The 16,178-nt window shown below is 42.1% G+C and overlaps 1 protein-coding gene across 1 annotated transcript in view; it reads right to left on the minus strand.

The window, feature by feature from the left end:
* Positions 1-6,768: 6,768 nt before the first annotated feature.
* Positions 6,769-16,178, minus strand: part of LOC112972813 — a 42,333-nt gene continuing 32,923 nt past the window's right edge. Inside the window, 3 exon segments of the mRNA XM_026079887.1 lie at positions 6,769-8,393; positions 9,025-10,119; positions 12,131-12,270. Coding sequence (XP_025935672.1) covers positions 6,769-8,393; positions 9,025-10,119; positions 12,131-12,270 — 2,860 coding nt within the window.

The following is a 16,178-nucleotide window of genomic DNA, read 5'->3' on the forward strand; positions in this document are numbered from 1 at the left end:
ACTCTGTTTCATGTCATACAAAAATAAATAATTGCAGATTTGACAAGACATACTGGTCCTGTTAAAGGACCTTCAAAGCATATATGGATGTCTTTTAAAAGGCAGGCTATCTTTAATGTTTCTGCTCCTCTTTAGTTCAGGTTTTAATAATAGTCTTATTTTTAAAAAGCAGTCATGACAGAAATTTTTTGCCACTACTTGTCAAACAACATTCTGTTTTAAGTTCAGCACTTCAGCACATCTTGTTGTGCATCACTCAAGCCTTTCAAACTAATCAATAAAGAAATTTAGGAGAAGAAAAAAAACATGATCTTACTAATTCTCAAAATAGTGAGCCTTTAGGGGACTAGCATGTATTACTTTAAAACCCTTTTGCTGGTGAAATTCAATGCAGGGCCCAAACTAGGGTATAACCAATTKTTAACTGTGCAAAGCAGGCTTGTTTTCGCTTTCACTGCTCTAAACTGTTAGAGTGGGATCAATCTCAGCCTGTTTTGCTGGTAATTTATTTTTAATAGTACAAGAAATGCTCCCTTAAGTCTGCGATGTAGATTTTCTGAAGTCAAGGAAGAAAGTTAATTTGAACACATCTGCACAATCAAGCATAATTGCTTCGTAACACACTTGCATGCTGATTCAGTGCATCATTCTGTCATTCCATTTATGTGAAATGGATGGAACTGTGCTATGAACAGTAAGCTATAGGAATGCACATTTGCCATGTGAGAAAATTTGGAAAGAAATCCAAGGAATTACAAAGAACTAGCTATAAACAGTTGACAAACGTATTATTTGTAAAACAAACAAAAGGGTTTAAAAATGAAATAAAGTTATGACAAAAATAATCACAGTCCACTTAAAATTGATTCAAAAAAATTGATTCCTGCATTCATGCATTTGTAAAATTTGTTTGTGTCGCTATGTGTTTTAGGATAAGATTTCTGCAGAGGGTCAGATTCAGCCTAGCTTGAGAGTAAATGTAAATAATAGAAAATATTTTTTTCCCTTGCAATTCCTTTGTGTTTCTTGGGCTCCCTGAATATAGACACTGATTTGGTGACCCTGAAGTGACTGGCTTATTATACCCTTCAGTACATACCTAACTGGTACCATAGGGTACAACTTAAAGGATGCCGCAGAGAATTTATTGTGATCCAACTTAAGTGTAGCACAATCCTTGCTGGGGATGCCCTTCCTATAAATTCCCAGTGGAAGTAACTAAGGCAACAACAAAAATACAACTTTTTCTTGTTTTTTTTGCATGTCATTGACAATTCTGTTAGGTAGCCATTTTTTTATCTTACACCCCACCAGCGTTTTCAGGGTACAGCATAATAATACTGTTTGATTTTTGATTTGATATCCTGAACTGACCTTTGATAACATTGGATTATTGTTGCCATCGGACATAGTGGGAACAAATAGCACCTGTATGCTGCACTGCGATAGAATTGCTCTGCCCCTTCCAAGTGCGGGAGAGCAGCTCTGGTGCAGTGATACACGGCATAGGGGTCCAGGGCGCTTAAACGAACGCTGGGTGTGACGTGGACCGCTGTTTGCAGTCTGAACTGTTGTCAGCACAGATGGAGTGAGCTGGTTCAGTGAGCATGAGTTACCTGCAGCGGTGTGGGACGCTGGAAGTCCATGCCTGGCTAGATAAGTCATAAAAGAAAGAAGGGCCGGCTGGCCCGCGTGTCAGGCCGCTGCGGACAGGTCTGTGCTGCAGGTGGGCACAGTGGAGCCTGACTCTCACGTCAGGCGAGAGGAGCTATGACTGTGTTGCTTTGTAGAGAACAGGTTTCGTTTTTAAAGCACATAGACTTCCGGCTGGGCCTACCTATTTGAACAGATGTCTTTTATGACTCATGTTGCCAGTTGGGGTTTACCAATATTTTACAGGGTTATGGGTAGCTAAAGATCACTGAGCCATCTGTGCTTAGCACATTTTAATGGGATGAACTGGTTCAGTGAGCCTATATACTGTATTTTAAAAGCCTCTGGGGAGTTACCTAGTAAAGGCATGAAGGAAGAGATACAGAGAGGATAATACACTGAATTATTTTCTACCCTGCAGTTCAATCAATCAGCCTCACAGTTCCTGCTTAGCTTGAAAGGCAGACCAAGCTTCTACAAGCCACCAGACGTCTGAGGAAAGGTTCACAGATTTCTTACTGTTTCCCTGTCTAGCATGGAAAGCTCAGCACTAGATGGAAGAAGATTATATCATGAAATCTCAATTGTTCAGCAATTTAGTAAGGGTAATTGGAGCGCCTAGGCTCCCATATTTTAGCATCTGGTTACGGAAGAAATTAACTTCTAGAGAAAGAGAATTCCAAAAGATCTCTCTTAGGACATGTATATATCTTTGACAAGACCAGACTGAAGAATTTGTCAGCAGCTTAGGCCATTCTTAAATATCACACTGTGTGAGTCCTGTAGTAGTAATAGCCATTGCAGGCTATAAATGACTCCCAATTCACCGAGGAAATGTGGGTCAAGCCGTTATACAATGCTAATATCATCTCTCAGCAAGTAACAAAACAGCTGGGGGGCCTCTTCAGAAGCAGAAAAAAAACAATGCACTGGATTCCAAAGCATAAAGATAATCCTCCCTAAACTAGGCTCAACCGTCATAAAAACCACAATTATTAAAAGGTTCAGCAAGGAAATTTTATATCAGATATTGGATAAATTCAACACTAAACCATAATTACCTATTTGGAAGAATTAAGTGCTCTGAGAAAAACAGGACAGAGATGATGGAATATGATTTTTTTAGCGATTTTTTTTATATAATATTCTATACAGATATATTCAGTGTCACTGAAAACGAGGCTTTTACCTCTCATTAACTTACTGGTGTCTCATGACACTGTATTGTTTGAGTGTGTGTGTGTGTATACATATATATGTGTATGTATATACGTTTGCGTTTATATAAACAGTGGAATTCTCACAGGTAGATTCTCACTGCTGTAAAGTAACCTTGTACCAACTACTWTTGAGAAATACACCCCTAGAAACAGAATACTTATTATCCATTTATTTAAAGCTCAAAATAACTGAAAAAACTATGAAATCTAAGGAGAAGTAGAGTYCTTTCACCCAGATTTATTCCTTAAATTACCAGATGAACTCTGTAAACTAAACACAGAAGGCTGAAGGAGGATTACAGCTCAATAATTACATGATTACTCACCAATATCTGGTATTAATGGTTGAGTTCAGCCCTGGCATAATGACAATGCCATGTTCTTCTAGATTGCTTTTCCTATTGCTGACTTGTCCTTGTGCACCCTAGATGTGTAGTTACCCAGGCTAACACCCACACTCACTGACAGCATTATAAGCATGTAATTTGCACTGTGAAAAGCTGCTCCACAGAATTGCACTGAGTGCATGCTACACTGCATACGCGCTGTGTCACAGCCATTCAGCCATTTTTGAATTGCTTTCTTCCTCATAGAACTGTGAATGCTTTTTTTTGTTTGTTTGATTTTTCATTTGAAATTAGGCCTAGACAGATGGTAAAGGCAGTGCTAAAATGAAAATGAACAGTACAGGGGAAAAAATACTCTGACAGCAAATCTTCAGATACTCTGTACTTAAATTCCACATCCTAGCACTCAGATTTAATTCACTGTAACTAAATTTGTGTTCTCCTAGTGTACACTAGGGGCAAAATCGAGACCTTGGAGACAATCTAAAGCATATCAATATTTTCAGCTTTAAAAGCCTCGGATGAATTCTTTGAACTTAATTTTCTTGCATAAAGTTTGTGTTGGCACAATTTGCAACATAGCTTTCTAACTACTGATCCATTATGTTGCTGGCATGGATCTATAATTTTTCATTAGCTAGTCACTAAATATTCCCAGTTTTCTTTTCACTAAAATAGAAGGAATGTTCCTCAGTTATTGCACTTGAAAATGCTCTTGGGTGTTGTTAAGAGATGTTACAGGGCTGCTGCTTTTGGTGGGCTCTGGGACCCCAGGATCCCTCCTGCATGGCTACTGGAGCCCAGGGGTCTCCTAGTCCCAAGCCAATGGACGTGGCTGCTGCTCTCCATTTGCAGGTTTAACCAGTTGCAAGGCAACCAGAGACAGGCAGACAGACAGACAGACACACACCCCCACACACCCCCACAGGATTTGCACACAGAGGACACTCTCACAGCCAACTACACAGACTGCCACAGGCAGGGCACAGCCTTTAACCACACCAACATATAGCACCACCAGAACTCACATAAAAAAAAATAAAGCCAAATCTTGTTCCTTCTCTCCAGCTGGTCAGAATTCAAGTTCACTAGTGAAAACACACACGCCCTCACTCTCTATTTCACAAGCACACACACATTTGCAGATCCCCCAATACCAGCCCAGCCGCACTGTCTGTCTGATACTCCTGCTCAGCCCCCTGACCTGCTCTACAGGCCTTCTGCTCACCTGCTAGGCCACCTTGAAGTTTGTAGTGAATTGCACACACACACCATGCATACCAGGTTAGGGGCATACAAGCACTCCAGCCACCCAGTAGCTGGCCTGCAGGACACACGGCCCCTGTGCCTGCTGGTCCTGCTCCAGCTGCTGACACTGAGACCCTCGCCCAGCCCAGCTGCTGGCCCTGAGACTCCCGGTCGCCCCAGTTGTTGGCACCAGACATGGGGGCTGTTGCCTGAGGTATTGCTCCAGTTGCTGGCACCTAATTCACTCACTCCTGTCCCCCCAGTAGCTGTCACCCCAAACTCGCGCTCCTTAGATCTGTGGTTCCTCCAGCTACTGCCAACCTCACTTGCCACAGTTGCTGGCGCCACAGACACAAGGGCCCCTTCAACCGAGGTCTGACCTCCGTTGCTGGCCCAAATCCACTCACTCCTGTCTCTCCAGCTGCTGGCACCTAGTCCCAACAGCACCCAAACAGAGGGTAGGGAGTGAGATTGCATGGAAAGAGAGTTAAGAAAGTTTTAATAAGAAGATAGGCTAGACTGCGATGATCAGGCACAGGGCTCAGTCAAGGCAAGCACATTGGCCGGCCACTGCTTACCCGGAGGGGCCCCTTTTACCCCCACTCCCATTTCCCCACCTTCTTCCTTCCCATTGCCCCTTTCCCCCACCTTTGACACTTCCCCCAAACATTCCTTACCAAGCTTTGCAGAGTCCTCCAGGACCCCCTCAAATATCCATAATACGTTTGTCTTGTTTCCCCCTTTCAGTTGCAAATTGCATTGGCCCTCTCCAAAGCAATGCCTATAGGTCCCTCATGGCCCATCAATTAGTGCCTGGAGACTTTCAGGCTCCATATTGTCTCCCCTCTGCCTTGTCAGTCAGGTTTGTGCCTCTGTGCGTTTTGTTTACCGCTTTCCTGTTACTTGTGACTCCCTTTGAACTGAACAGGTTCAAAGGGAACACAGTCATCGTATAGCAGCACAGTAAAAAACTGCAGTTATTCCAAAGCTGACAATTATATTTCTGGATATTAAAGTTTTCTTTTCTGATGATGGTGTCACCGAAATTGGGAGAAAAACTCCTTAACACCAATGTAGCATTAAGAAGCAGGCATTCTCTTTATTACGGCACCGGGTGCACGGGGGATAGCTCCACCCAATGGGCACACCGTGTGTCGCATCATCTAAAGTTTATATTGCTCTATCATATACATATGCATTAAATTTCCAGGAATGATTATACATATTCATTCTATTTCCTAGAACTAATTACTACATTTACATAATCATTACGCATGCGGTCTGAGTCTCTGGGGGTCTTCTGTGGGGGTCTCTGGTGGTCCCTACTGGTGTCAGAAGAGGTGCCACTCAGCGTCTTGCCATGAACTTTGCTCTACTTTTCCATACATGGTCTCAGCTTGGCCTGCTTCCGTGTTTGAGAAAAGCTGTCTTGGTCCTAATCTTGGCTCCAACTGGCTTCTGCTGGTTTATCTGTACTTTCTCAGGATGTATCAGTCCCAGCTGCACCCGTGTCCTTGGGTATGTTTGTCTGAGGCTCCTGCTGAGACTCCTTCTTGTCTGAGCTGGTAACAGTTCCCCCATTCCCCCCCACACTTTGAGACTCTTTCTTGTCTGAGGCCTTTGGTAACAGTTCCCCCCTTTGATACTTCCGAAGTAAGATCTCAGGATCTCTTTGGGAGTCTTACCTAGATTGCATAATTCTGATAATACTTTCGACTTTCAGGTACACACAATTGGATACAACATAACATAATTAAAGGTAAACATTGGATCATAATACAGCACAATATGCATACCACGACTATGGCTATAATTATTACAAACAATTCTTTTAACCAGGTTAGGTTTGGTAGCCATGAAGTGAAGCAATTCCACCCTGTGGAAGAGGACTCCTTTTGTTTTTCCCACTCCTCTACTGCTTTTTCAGTTGAGTTTAGTAGAATATTCTGATCATCCTAGAGGGGTGAGTTTAAAGGGAAATCTTGTCCCCCCCCCCAACATTACCTGTGAACATATCCAGCAGTCTGACACGTTCAACTTCTTTGCCAATCGTATTTTTGCCTCTTGGTAAAGATTTTCATGGCTTGATCCCTGATTGACTGAACAGTCAGTTAACGTCATGGCTGCCCCAATTAAAATACTAATAATCTGTTGATTAGTTCTCATGTTTGATTAATCAATTCACTCTTAACTTTCTAATTGTAAAAGCAAGCAAAAACTACAAATAATTCAGCAATACTCCCAGGTCCTGAAACAAGCAAAACTACAAATAACTCAGCAACACTCTTAAGTTCCAGGTTTCAACTTATTTTCTGCACTCTTATTTGAAGAGGATTCTTATCTGATGGAATGACCTTCCATTGAGGTTCTTTCAGCAATGACGCTGGCTTAACTCTAGTGTAATGAACCCAAGGTTCAATCCCTTCTACCTTGAGTGCAGTGTAAGTAGTTAGGAGTACCTGGAAAGGTCCTTTCCACCTCTCTTGTAAAGGTTCGGAGTTCCACGTTTTTATGTATACAAAACCTCTGGGTTGATACTGATGGACAGGAGTGTCCAACGCAAGAGGTCCTGTCAAAACAATATGCCATCGGAGAGCCACAAGGACTTTCCCTAAAGAAATCAGATATAACWYTAAATCTSTTKTTCCCTTTACATGYATCTCCCCTGGAATCAACAGCGCTTGGTATGGTTTTCCATATAATACCTCATAAGGACTAATCTTACTTTTTGATCTTGGCTGTATTCTGATTCTTAAAAGAGCCAGTGGAAGGGCCTGTGGCCATCTTAAAGAAGTTTCCTGACATATCTTACTGATTTGTTGCTTTAAAGTTTGATTCATTCTTTCTACCCTCCCGCTCGATTGTGGTCTCCATGGGGTATGTAAATCCCACTTGATACCAACAATTTTGCTTAGCAGTTGGACTATATCTGCCATGAAATGCAGGCCCCGATCAGAGGACATTCCTATCGGTACCCCGAATCGTGGTATTATTTCTTTGAGCAATATTTTAGTTACTTCCCTAGCTTTATTGGTGTGACAGGGAAAAGCTTCTGGCCATCCTGAGAAGGTGTCAACTAATACCAGAAGGTATCTATAACCATCTTGCCTTGGTAATTCAGAGAAATCTATTTGCCAATAATCTCCAGGGGAACTTCCTTGCTTAGTGGTCCCCGGAGGCGGTCTTTTCCTGTTCATAGGATTAATTTTTAAACAAACAGGGCCCTTTGCCATTACAGATTTCACTATTCCAGTCATTCCCACACATATAATCGAATTTTGAAGACTAGAAATCATAGCTTCACTACCCCAGTGTGTTTCTTCGTGTCTCTTTTTTACAATYTCAGTCATTATCTGCTGTGGAACAATGACTTGTTTTGTAGGAGTTAYTAACCARCCCTCTCYSTTTGGGGTTGCTTTTAACAGTGATGCTAATTGTTGATCTGCCTCACTGTAATTAGGTTTCAGATTTGGGAGCTTCACCTGTTTTACTGGTACCAATGCAAGGATGCCTTGTCCAGCCACCTCTTTGGCAGTTTTATCATCTAATTGATTACCCACATATACTGTGGTTTGTTCAAATTGATGTGCCTTACAATGCCTTATTGCCACTACCTTAGGTTTTTGAATATTCTGTAGAAGTTGGAGAATTTCTTCCTTATATTTAATAGGTGATCCTTGAGCYGTCAGCAATCCTCTTTCCTTCCAGATAGCCCCATGTGCATGGACTACCCCAAATGCATACTTTGAGTCAGTCCATATAATTACCTTTTTCCCTTCAGCTATTTTCAGGGCTTGCTTCAATGCTATCAATTCCGCCTTCTGGGCTGACACGTTAATGTCTAGGGCCCAGCCTCTATTACCTGTCGTGGTGACCACTGCATATCTGGCCATCTGTTTCCCATCTCGCACAAAGCTGCTACCATCTGTAAACAGTTCCAAATCAGGATTAGTTAATGGTTCATCTCTTAGATCTTGTCTGCTTGAATATACATGTTCGATGGTTTGCAGACAATCATGGTGCAAGGGTTCAGGGTCCCTTACTTCTGAGTTCAAAAACATTGCCAGGTTGATTGCTGTGGTAGTTTTGAGTTCCACATCGTCCTGTTCCAACAAGATAACTTGATATTTGAGCATACGGCTGGGAGACAGCCAATGTCCCCCCTTTTGTTCTACGACAGAAATTACCATATGCGGAACATATACTATGATTCTTTGTCCTATTGTTAATTTTCTAGCTTCTTGGATTAAAAGAACAGTTGCAGCTGCAGCACGCAAACACCCTGACCATCCTTTACTCACACTGTCCAGTTGTTTGGAGAAATATCCTACAGCTCTTTTCCACGTTCCCAATTTCTGAGTCAGCACACCCAAGGCGAGATGTTGTCAGTCACAGTGCAAGTGCTGACATCAGGGCCTTCTTTAGATCCCTGAAAGCCACTTGGCATTCGGGGGTGCATAGTATGTAATTCTCATTTGACCCTTTCAGAATTTCGTAAAGGGGTTTTACTAATAGCCCATACTTGGGAATCCACAGTCTGCACCATCCGGCCATACCTAAGAATGCCCTCAGCTCTCGTGCAGTTCTTGGTTCTGGAGTTTGGCAGATTGCTTCTTTTCTGTCAGCTCCCAGTCTTCGTTGTCCCTGTGAAATCTTAAGACCTAAATAAATCATAGTCTCTTTCCCTACCTGAGCCTTACTTTTTGTCACACGATATCCTCTTTGTCCTAGGAAATTCAACAGGCTTATGGTCATCTGTAGGCACTCTCCCCTAGTCTCCGCAGCCAACAAAATGTCATCCACATACTGCAGTATTGTTCCTTCCAGATTTTCCTTTTTCCATGATTCAAGTTCCTTGGCCAAGTGATTGCCAAATATTGTTGGACTATTTTTGAACCCCTGAGGTTACACCGTCCAAATAAGTTGTGTTTTATGTCCAGTGGTGGGGCTTTCCCACTGAAAGGCGAATATCGCCTGACTGTCTTTGTCTAGAGGTATGCAGAAAAAGGCATCCTTGAGATCAAGCACAGTAAACCATTTATGGCTCTCCTTTAGGGATGTCAGCAAGGTATATGGGTTAGCCACCRCTGGGTGAATATCTTGAACAATCTGATTCACGGCTCTTAAATCCTGAACCAACCTATATTCCTTGCCATTTTGKTTTTTTATTGGTAATATTGGGGTGTTATATTCTGATTCACACTCTATCAATAACCCATAATTCAAAAATGTAGTTGTTAATTCTTCCAACCCTTTTCTAGCCTCCCACTTAATAGGGTACTGTTTTTGTCTTACCGGTTTAGCTCCAGATTTTAGAACAACCTTCACTGGTTTCACCAATTTAGACCGACCTGGAATTCCACTAGCCCATACAGCTGGTATTACTGCATCCACTACTTTGGCAGGAATCTCTTCCTCTGGTTTCTGCATGCTCTGTAACATAAAAATTCTCACTTCCACAGCTTTTGCATCAGGTATTAGTAGCTGCACCTCTCCATTTTTAAAGATTATCTGTGCGTTTAACTTATCCAATAAATCCCTGCCCATCAAGGGCATCGGACATTCAGGCATATATAAAAATTGATGAGTCATCCATTGTTTTCCCCACTTAAATTTTAAAGGCTGCAAAAAGGGCCGATTTTCTTGTTTCCCTGTAGTACCAACAACGCTTACAGTTTTATGGCTAAAGTTTCCTTTACAAGTATTAAGTACAGAGTAAGTGGCTCCTGTATCAACTAAAAATTCTACTTCATCATTTCCCAGCCTCAGTGTAACCAGGGGTTCGGCTGGGGATGATTGCCCCAGTCCCCTTCAGGATTCATCATTTAATGTCATGAGTTTGATGGCTTGCAGGGCTGGGTCTAAGTTCCCAGCCTGAGGACATTCCCTCTGCCAATGCCCCCTTTCTCTGCAGATTGCACACTGATCTTCCACAAGTCGGGGGTGCGCAAAAGGAGGTAATTTTCCCCTTCCCCTACCTCTTCTCACATCTTGGTAACCCCCCCCCCCCTTGTGCCTTCCCTTTCTTTATAGGCTCTTTCAGGAGCCCTGGTTAAAACAGCAACCACTCTCCCTTCTCTTAGGTATTCCCTTCGAACATGTTGCACTTCTTTTTCCTTTTCCCTATTATTAAAAGCTATCCAGGCCACTTCTGACATTTTTTCCAGATCTCTCGAATCTGCCCCTTCTAATTTTTGAAGTTTCCTTCTTATGTCTGGGGCCGATTGTCCCATAAAAATTGAAGCTAACTGCTATGCTTCCTTTGGTTTCTCAGGATCCACGTTGGCATATTTTCTGGCAGTAGCCTTTAATCGTTCCATAAAAACAGATGGGGATTCAGCTGGTTCTTGTTTGACCTCATATATTTTAGACCAATTAACTGCTTTTGGCATAGCGTGTTTTACACCATACAATATCCATTTCTAATATCTTGTTAGAAGACCCCGGGGTCCTGGCTGGTTAGGATCCCACCCCAGGTCTGTAGCAGGAAAATTCTGATCTAGTGTTCCCTGCAAATCCCCACCAGCATGTGCTCCTTCCGCCTGTTTCCAAGCAACATTTAATACCATCTTCTTTTCAGTACTATCCAGCAGGGTGTTTAATATTACCTGCAAATCATTCCAATCTGGATCCTGAGTCCTAATTACAGTTTCAAACACTTCTGCCGCTTTCCCCAGATCCTCTCTATAGTTCCTGCTATTTCCTTCCAGGACCTTAACTCCATTATAGAGAAAGGCACTTTACCTGTTACAGGTCCGGTATTTCCAACCGCCTGCCGAAGGGGAGCCTGTAAAACCTCCCCCACTACCCCTTGTCGTCCTCTTGTTCTCCCTGCAGTCGGGCTAAATCCTTCTGCCTCTTCAGCCTCCCCAACAACATCCTCAACATCCCCCCCACACTTCTGTCGGGGGGGCGACCAACAGCTCCAAATCCTCTTCCTCCTCCCATTCACACTTTAAACACCTCTTTCCGATCCTACAAGCAGAACAACACCTTTTCAACTTTCGACCCTTTCTCTCCTTCTCTAGTGCTAGTATCATTGGATCCTTTGGAATCATTCCACAATCTTTCTGCCATTCRGGGTGGTTTCTTAATGCGAAAAACAAATCTACATACATTACTTCATCCCATTTCMCCTCCCTYCRGCAAAACAACATTAATTGTAATATGGTATTGTAGTTCACAGTTCCATTTTTAGGCCATTTTTCCTGATCTTCTAAAGTATACATGATTACAATGATTACAGTATTCAATTAATTGTTCTCTGGTAAGGGTACCCTCTTTCCAATGCTTTAAAATACATCCCAGGGGTGAATTCTTCAAAATCCCCCCTCTTTCGACGTTTGGTTACCCATAATCACAAAATCCACAAAACAAAGTCCAATAACATTCCAAATGTCAAATTACCACACAAATCCACAATTCAGGACTCCAACCCAACCTGGTGGGACTCTAACCCACTAACGGGACTCTAACCTGACCTGGTGGGACTCTAACCCACAATTGTGCACAAATACCAACCCAGGTGTTCCACAGACTTTCGTCTAGCAGAACTATAACCTTACCTTCCCCTTGAGGTACCTCTGTAGCCCAACCCTGCGGGGCTTTCGCCGCGTCTGATGGGCAGGCAACCCAACCTTTTAAAGAAAGGAATGCCTTTACCTTCCCAGGGGTCTTGTTCAGAGCTCTTCGGTCCGGGGATTGGAGGTTCTCCCCGAGAATCCCTCGGTGCCGGCTGGAGGTCCTGCGATCCCACGGATCTGTCGAGGTTCAGAAGCAGAATCCCATCTGGGTTGCCAAAACTGTCACCAAAATTGGGAGAAAAACTCCTTAACACCAATGTAGCATTAAGAAGCAGGCATTCTCTTTACTACGGCACCGGGTGCCCGGAGGATAGCTCCACCCAGTGTGCACCCGGCACCGTAATAAAGAGAATGCCTGCTTCTTAATGCTACATTGGTGTTAAGGAGTTTTTCTCCCGATTTCGGTGACAATGGCTGTGATTTTATTTTTAACAAATAGATCAACATGAGCAATTTTCAAAATAGTATGCAATGTTCTTAATTCACTTTCTTCATTTGTATTGATTTTAGTGACTCCAAAGGAGATCAAATACAATAAAAGGAAAATGATAAATTATATTAAGGTTCATATGCATTCTGGATATTTGCCCAGTGTATCTCCAATATGCTAATAATTTTCATAGAAGGTTGTCCTGTTCATCTAACATATATGAACTCTGTATTCATATGCAAAATTTTTCAGGTGTACACTTGGACCATCATGTGTTTTATTGGCCAGGGGAATGGGAGGGGTCAAAAACTTCAGAAAGGAGGAACAAACCCAGATAAACAGGATGAATGAATCTGAAACCTTTTAAAATTGCTAGAGGTGAAGGTGCTCATTAGAAGAAATACTTAGTTTAAACCTTTTTTTTTTTTTTTGGCATGTATCTCTACAAGATTTATGACTAACTACTACTACTATTATAATATGTTGACTAAGATAGCAAAAAATGAAATGAATCGACAAGGAAGAAAAAGGCACCAGAGATAACTGTTGCAACTGAGTGAGTGAGTGAGTGAGTGTGAGTGTGTGTGAGTGTGTGTGTGTGTGTGTGTGTGTGTACATAAATACATCAGGTGATTAGAGACTGCTGTGATGGGAGTGTTGGGACGACTGACAAATTGGGCCGCTTTGCCCAGGCGCTGCGCTGAGAGCTGCCGGCGGCTGCGCTGCAGCCCGCGGGGCCTCTCCCCGCTCCGGTCCCCCGGTGCCGGATGTTTTTATGCTGCTGCCCCCTCCCCGGCCCTGCTCCCCGCGCCGCTTATCTCCTTGTCTTCTGTCTCGCCAGCCTCCGCCGTGTGTATTGGCGACGTCCCGCCGGCTGCGGCCGCTTTTGCCCCCGGGCGCCCCGGGCGCCGGCTCCCTGCGCCCTCGCGGCGAGCGCCTTGCTCGCCCGGGGTGCGAGGCTGCGCCTGCCTGTGCCGCCGCAGTGCTGCGCAACACCCGTGTGCTGCTCCTCGCTGCCCGTTTTGGCACGCTCGTGTTCAGGTTCAAGGCGAGCTAATACTCATCATGTCCTCATTAATACATTTACAGCATAGGGGTGTTACAACCCTCTGTTTTTGCTACGTAACAGCTTATCTTAATAGAAACTTCAGATAATATAAGCCACTTGCAGCTAAGTACTGTTGTAATATAAAATAGATTAGCATCCTGTGACTGAATTCTGAGTGTTAGAGATAGCAATAAAAAAGATGATTATCAAAAATTTGTCTGTTTTCTTTGCTTAATGTATTCTGATCCCCACTCCATGAGGTTACGTGAAAATATTTCATGTCATCAGAATGAATTCAGATCTGTAGTCAGCCTGTGACTTCTAACTTTAAGGTAAAATGTTCTCTCCCTAAATCTCTCCTGATGAAGCTGTTCCATTTTTTATAAATGACTATTCACTGGCTTGGATAATATGTAAAAAAAATCTTATGCACCTTAGTAGTAACAGTTTTTTGTGAAACGCACCTGAGGTGTACTCCTTGTATTGAAGGAAAGGCTCTTGCTTATAATAGCTGTAACAGCTACTGATTAGGCTACTCTTTAGGAAGCCAGGAGTCTCAAGTTCAGTCACAGTTCTGAATTAGGTAGTAGTGAAATTGGAATCTGAGGCTCCTGCAACCCAGCAAGTGCCTAATCATTAAACCCTAAGGTAAGTTGAAAAATCTCTATGTTATCAATGGTATTTAAGTCCTATTGTCAGTCTAGTCATTCATTTTAAAAATGTATTTCCTTTTTAAAAAATAAATATGAAATGACACATTTCAATTTGAGATAGCATATTTTTTCCAAACCAAAAATTTGCACTATTTTGCAAATCAGTTTCATAATCTGTGTCAGAGAGAAAGTAATTATCAAAGTACATGTTAAACTCAACATCTTCATATTACAAATGTGAGAATAATTTTTAACAATCTCTAGATTTTTGTGCAGTAGAGTATTATCTCTTGTTACAACACTTCACAGTATAGAACWTGATAGAGGCAGTAGCTCTCATTCCTCTTTGTTGTTGGTTTGAGAGTTTGTTAAGTGATAAGAAATATACAAAGAGCCAGCTGTTTAGATGGGATGCTCTTCTTGCTGTGAGGTATATACTACCCCAGACAGCATGACCCACAATAGCTTTGGTTTATTTGATTTATTTTAACTCAGACTGTTATGATTTGCCTCTGAAATCTGAGCACAAAGAATACAAGATTCATTGGGGAGACGAAAAATATGCCAGAGGTGCATGAGTTTGTGGTCTTTTTTCAGAGCTAGTTCTGCTACCACTTACAGGATTTATTTTTGTTTTTACCCACTAGATGGTCATCATAAAATGAATAACAATTATTAAATGCAAGGATATAGATATTATATTTATACTTGACTCTAACAGCCCCAACATTGTAGACTGTTGGAAATAATGAGGGAAATACTGTTTTATCCTTGTTCTTTTCTTCTGTTTCTTCTTTATGTTAATGTCAGAGGCTATTTCTCTGACACATCTTGACTATTCTTGTGACAAATGAAGAGGAACTTTGTTAACTTGGAGGAGTGAGTTTAGACAAATCCAAGTCACCTATTTCCTGGGAAACAAATCTAACTTGTTAACTTCTCCTTCTGGTTGTATTTTATAAAGTGATATCCCTGTTCACTTACTTCAAAGCATACTTATAGTCGTATCTGTTCAAAAGAGGATTCTTGTTTACAGATAATCAGGACAGTAGAGGTGTTTCTATTTTAGACCTCAGCTGCAAGGAGGACTGGTTGCTTTGATAATGTTCTTTACTAACCTCCCTGTTGGCTAAATTTAGGCTGTTCTGCACACAGAAGGTTCAGCTTTGGGAATTCTCTCGACATTTGTAGCTGTCATTTTGTGCAACGAATTTTGATTGTGACCACTTGAATCCATGCTAAATTACTGATTCCAGGCTACCAGCCTAAAACTTACGTGCTACTCTAGGTGACATGCAGAGACCTATCTAGCTAGCTCCCTCTTTTCTTCTCCCAAGTATTGAAACAGAGTCACATCAAAGACAGGTCTGGTAGCGTAAACTAGTATTTAAACCAATTTAATATCAAACGACTGTGATTATAGGCACAGTGACATAGGATTTGAAAGAGAAGTTAGTAGCTAAATGAGTTTTAATGGGAGTTTTTCTTTTCGTTCCATAGTAGTGCAGGAGAAACAGTTTGTCAGGTGAACAGGCACCTTCATGAAGACAAGGCAGGGCTTCTTGGAGTTAATGCATGTGGTCAGTGCTTCATTGAATATACTCTTTTATTTGCTAGTACTTTCTCTTTCCCTTCTGCAGTTGGTGAGTTGGTCATAACACATAACTGTCACCTGCCTCCCCGCCAGGTGCTCCCACACACAAAACATCATCCAGTTACATTCATTGTAGGTTTCTCAGGACTGAGACTAATTTGTTTGTAGATATCTATGCAAGAGGGCATTAAATTATAGTTTTTAAGTATCAAAATGCAATAATAGTTGCTAATGATGTCATGTTAGATTGAAGGCCATTCTCATGATAGTTTGTTTTTTCTGGAGATTAAGTTTATGTTCTCTGGCTCTAGAGAGGTGACTCCTTTAGCACAAGATACAGAGTGCTATTTCCTCTCCTTGAATTCTGTTTTCAAGCTTTTTCTGTCAAAACAGAAGCAGGAA

The sequence above is a fragment of the Apteryx rowi genome, unplaced genomic scaffold (genome assembly GCF_003343035.1).
Source record: "Apteryx rowi isolate R43461 unplaced genomic scaffold, aptRow1 scaffold_501, whole genome shotgun sequence".
NCBI lineage: Eukaryota > Metazoa > Chordata > Aves > Apterygiformes > Apterygidae > Apteryx > Apteryx rowi.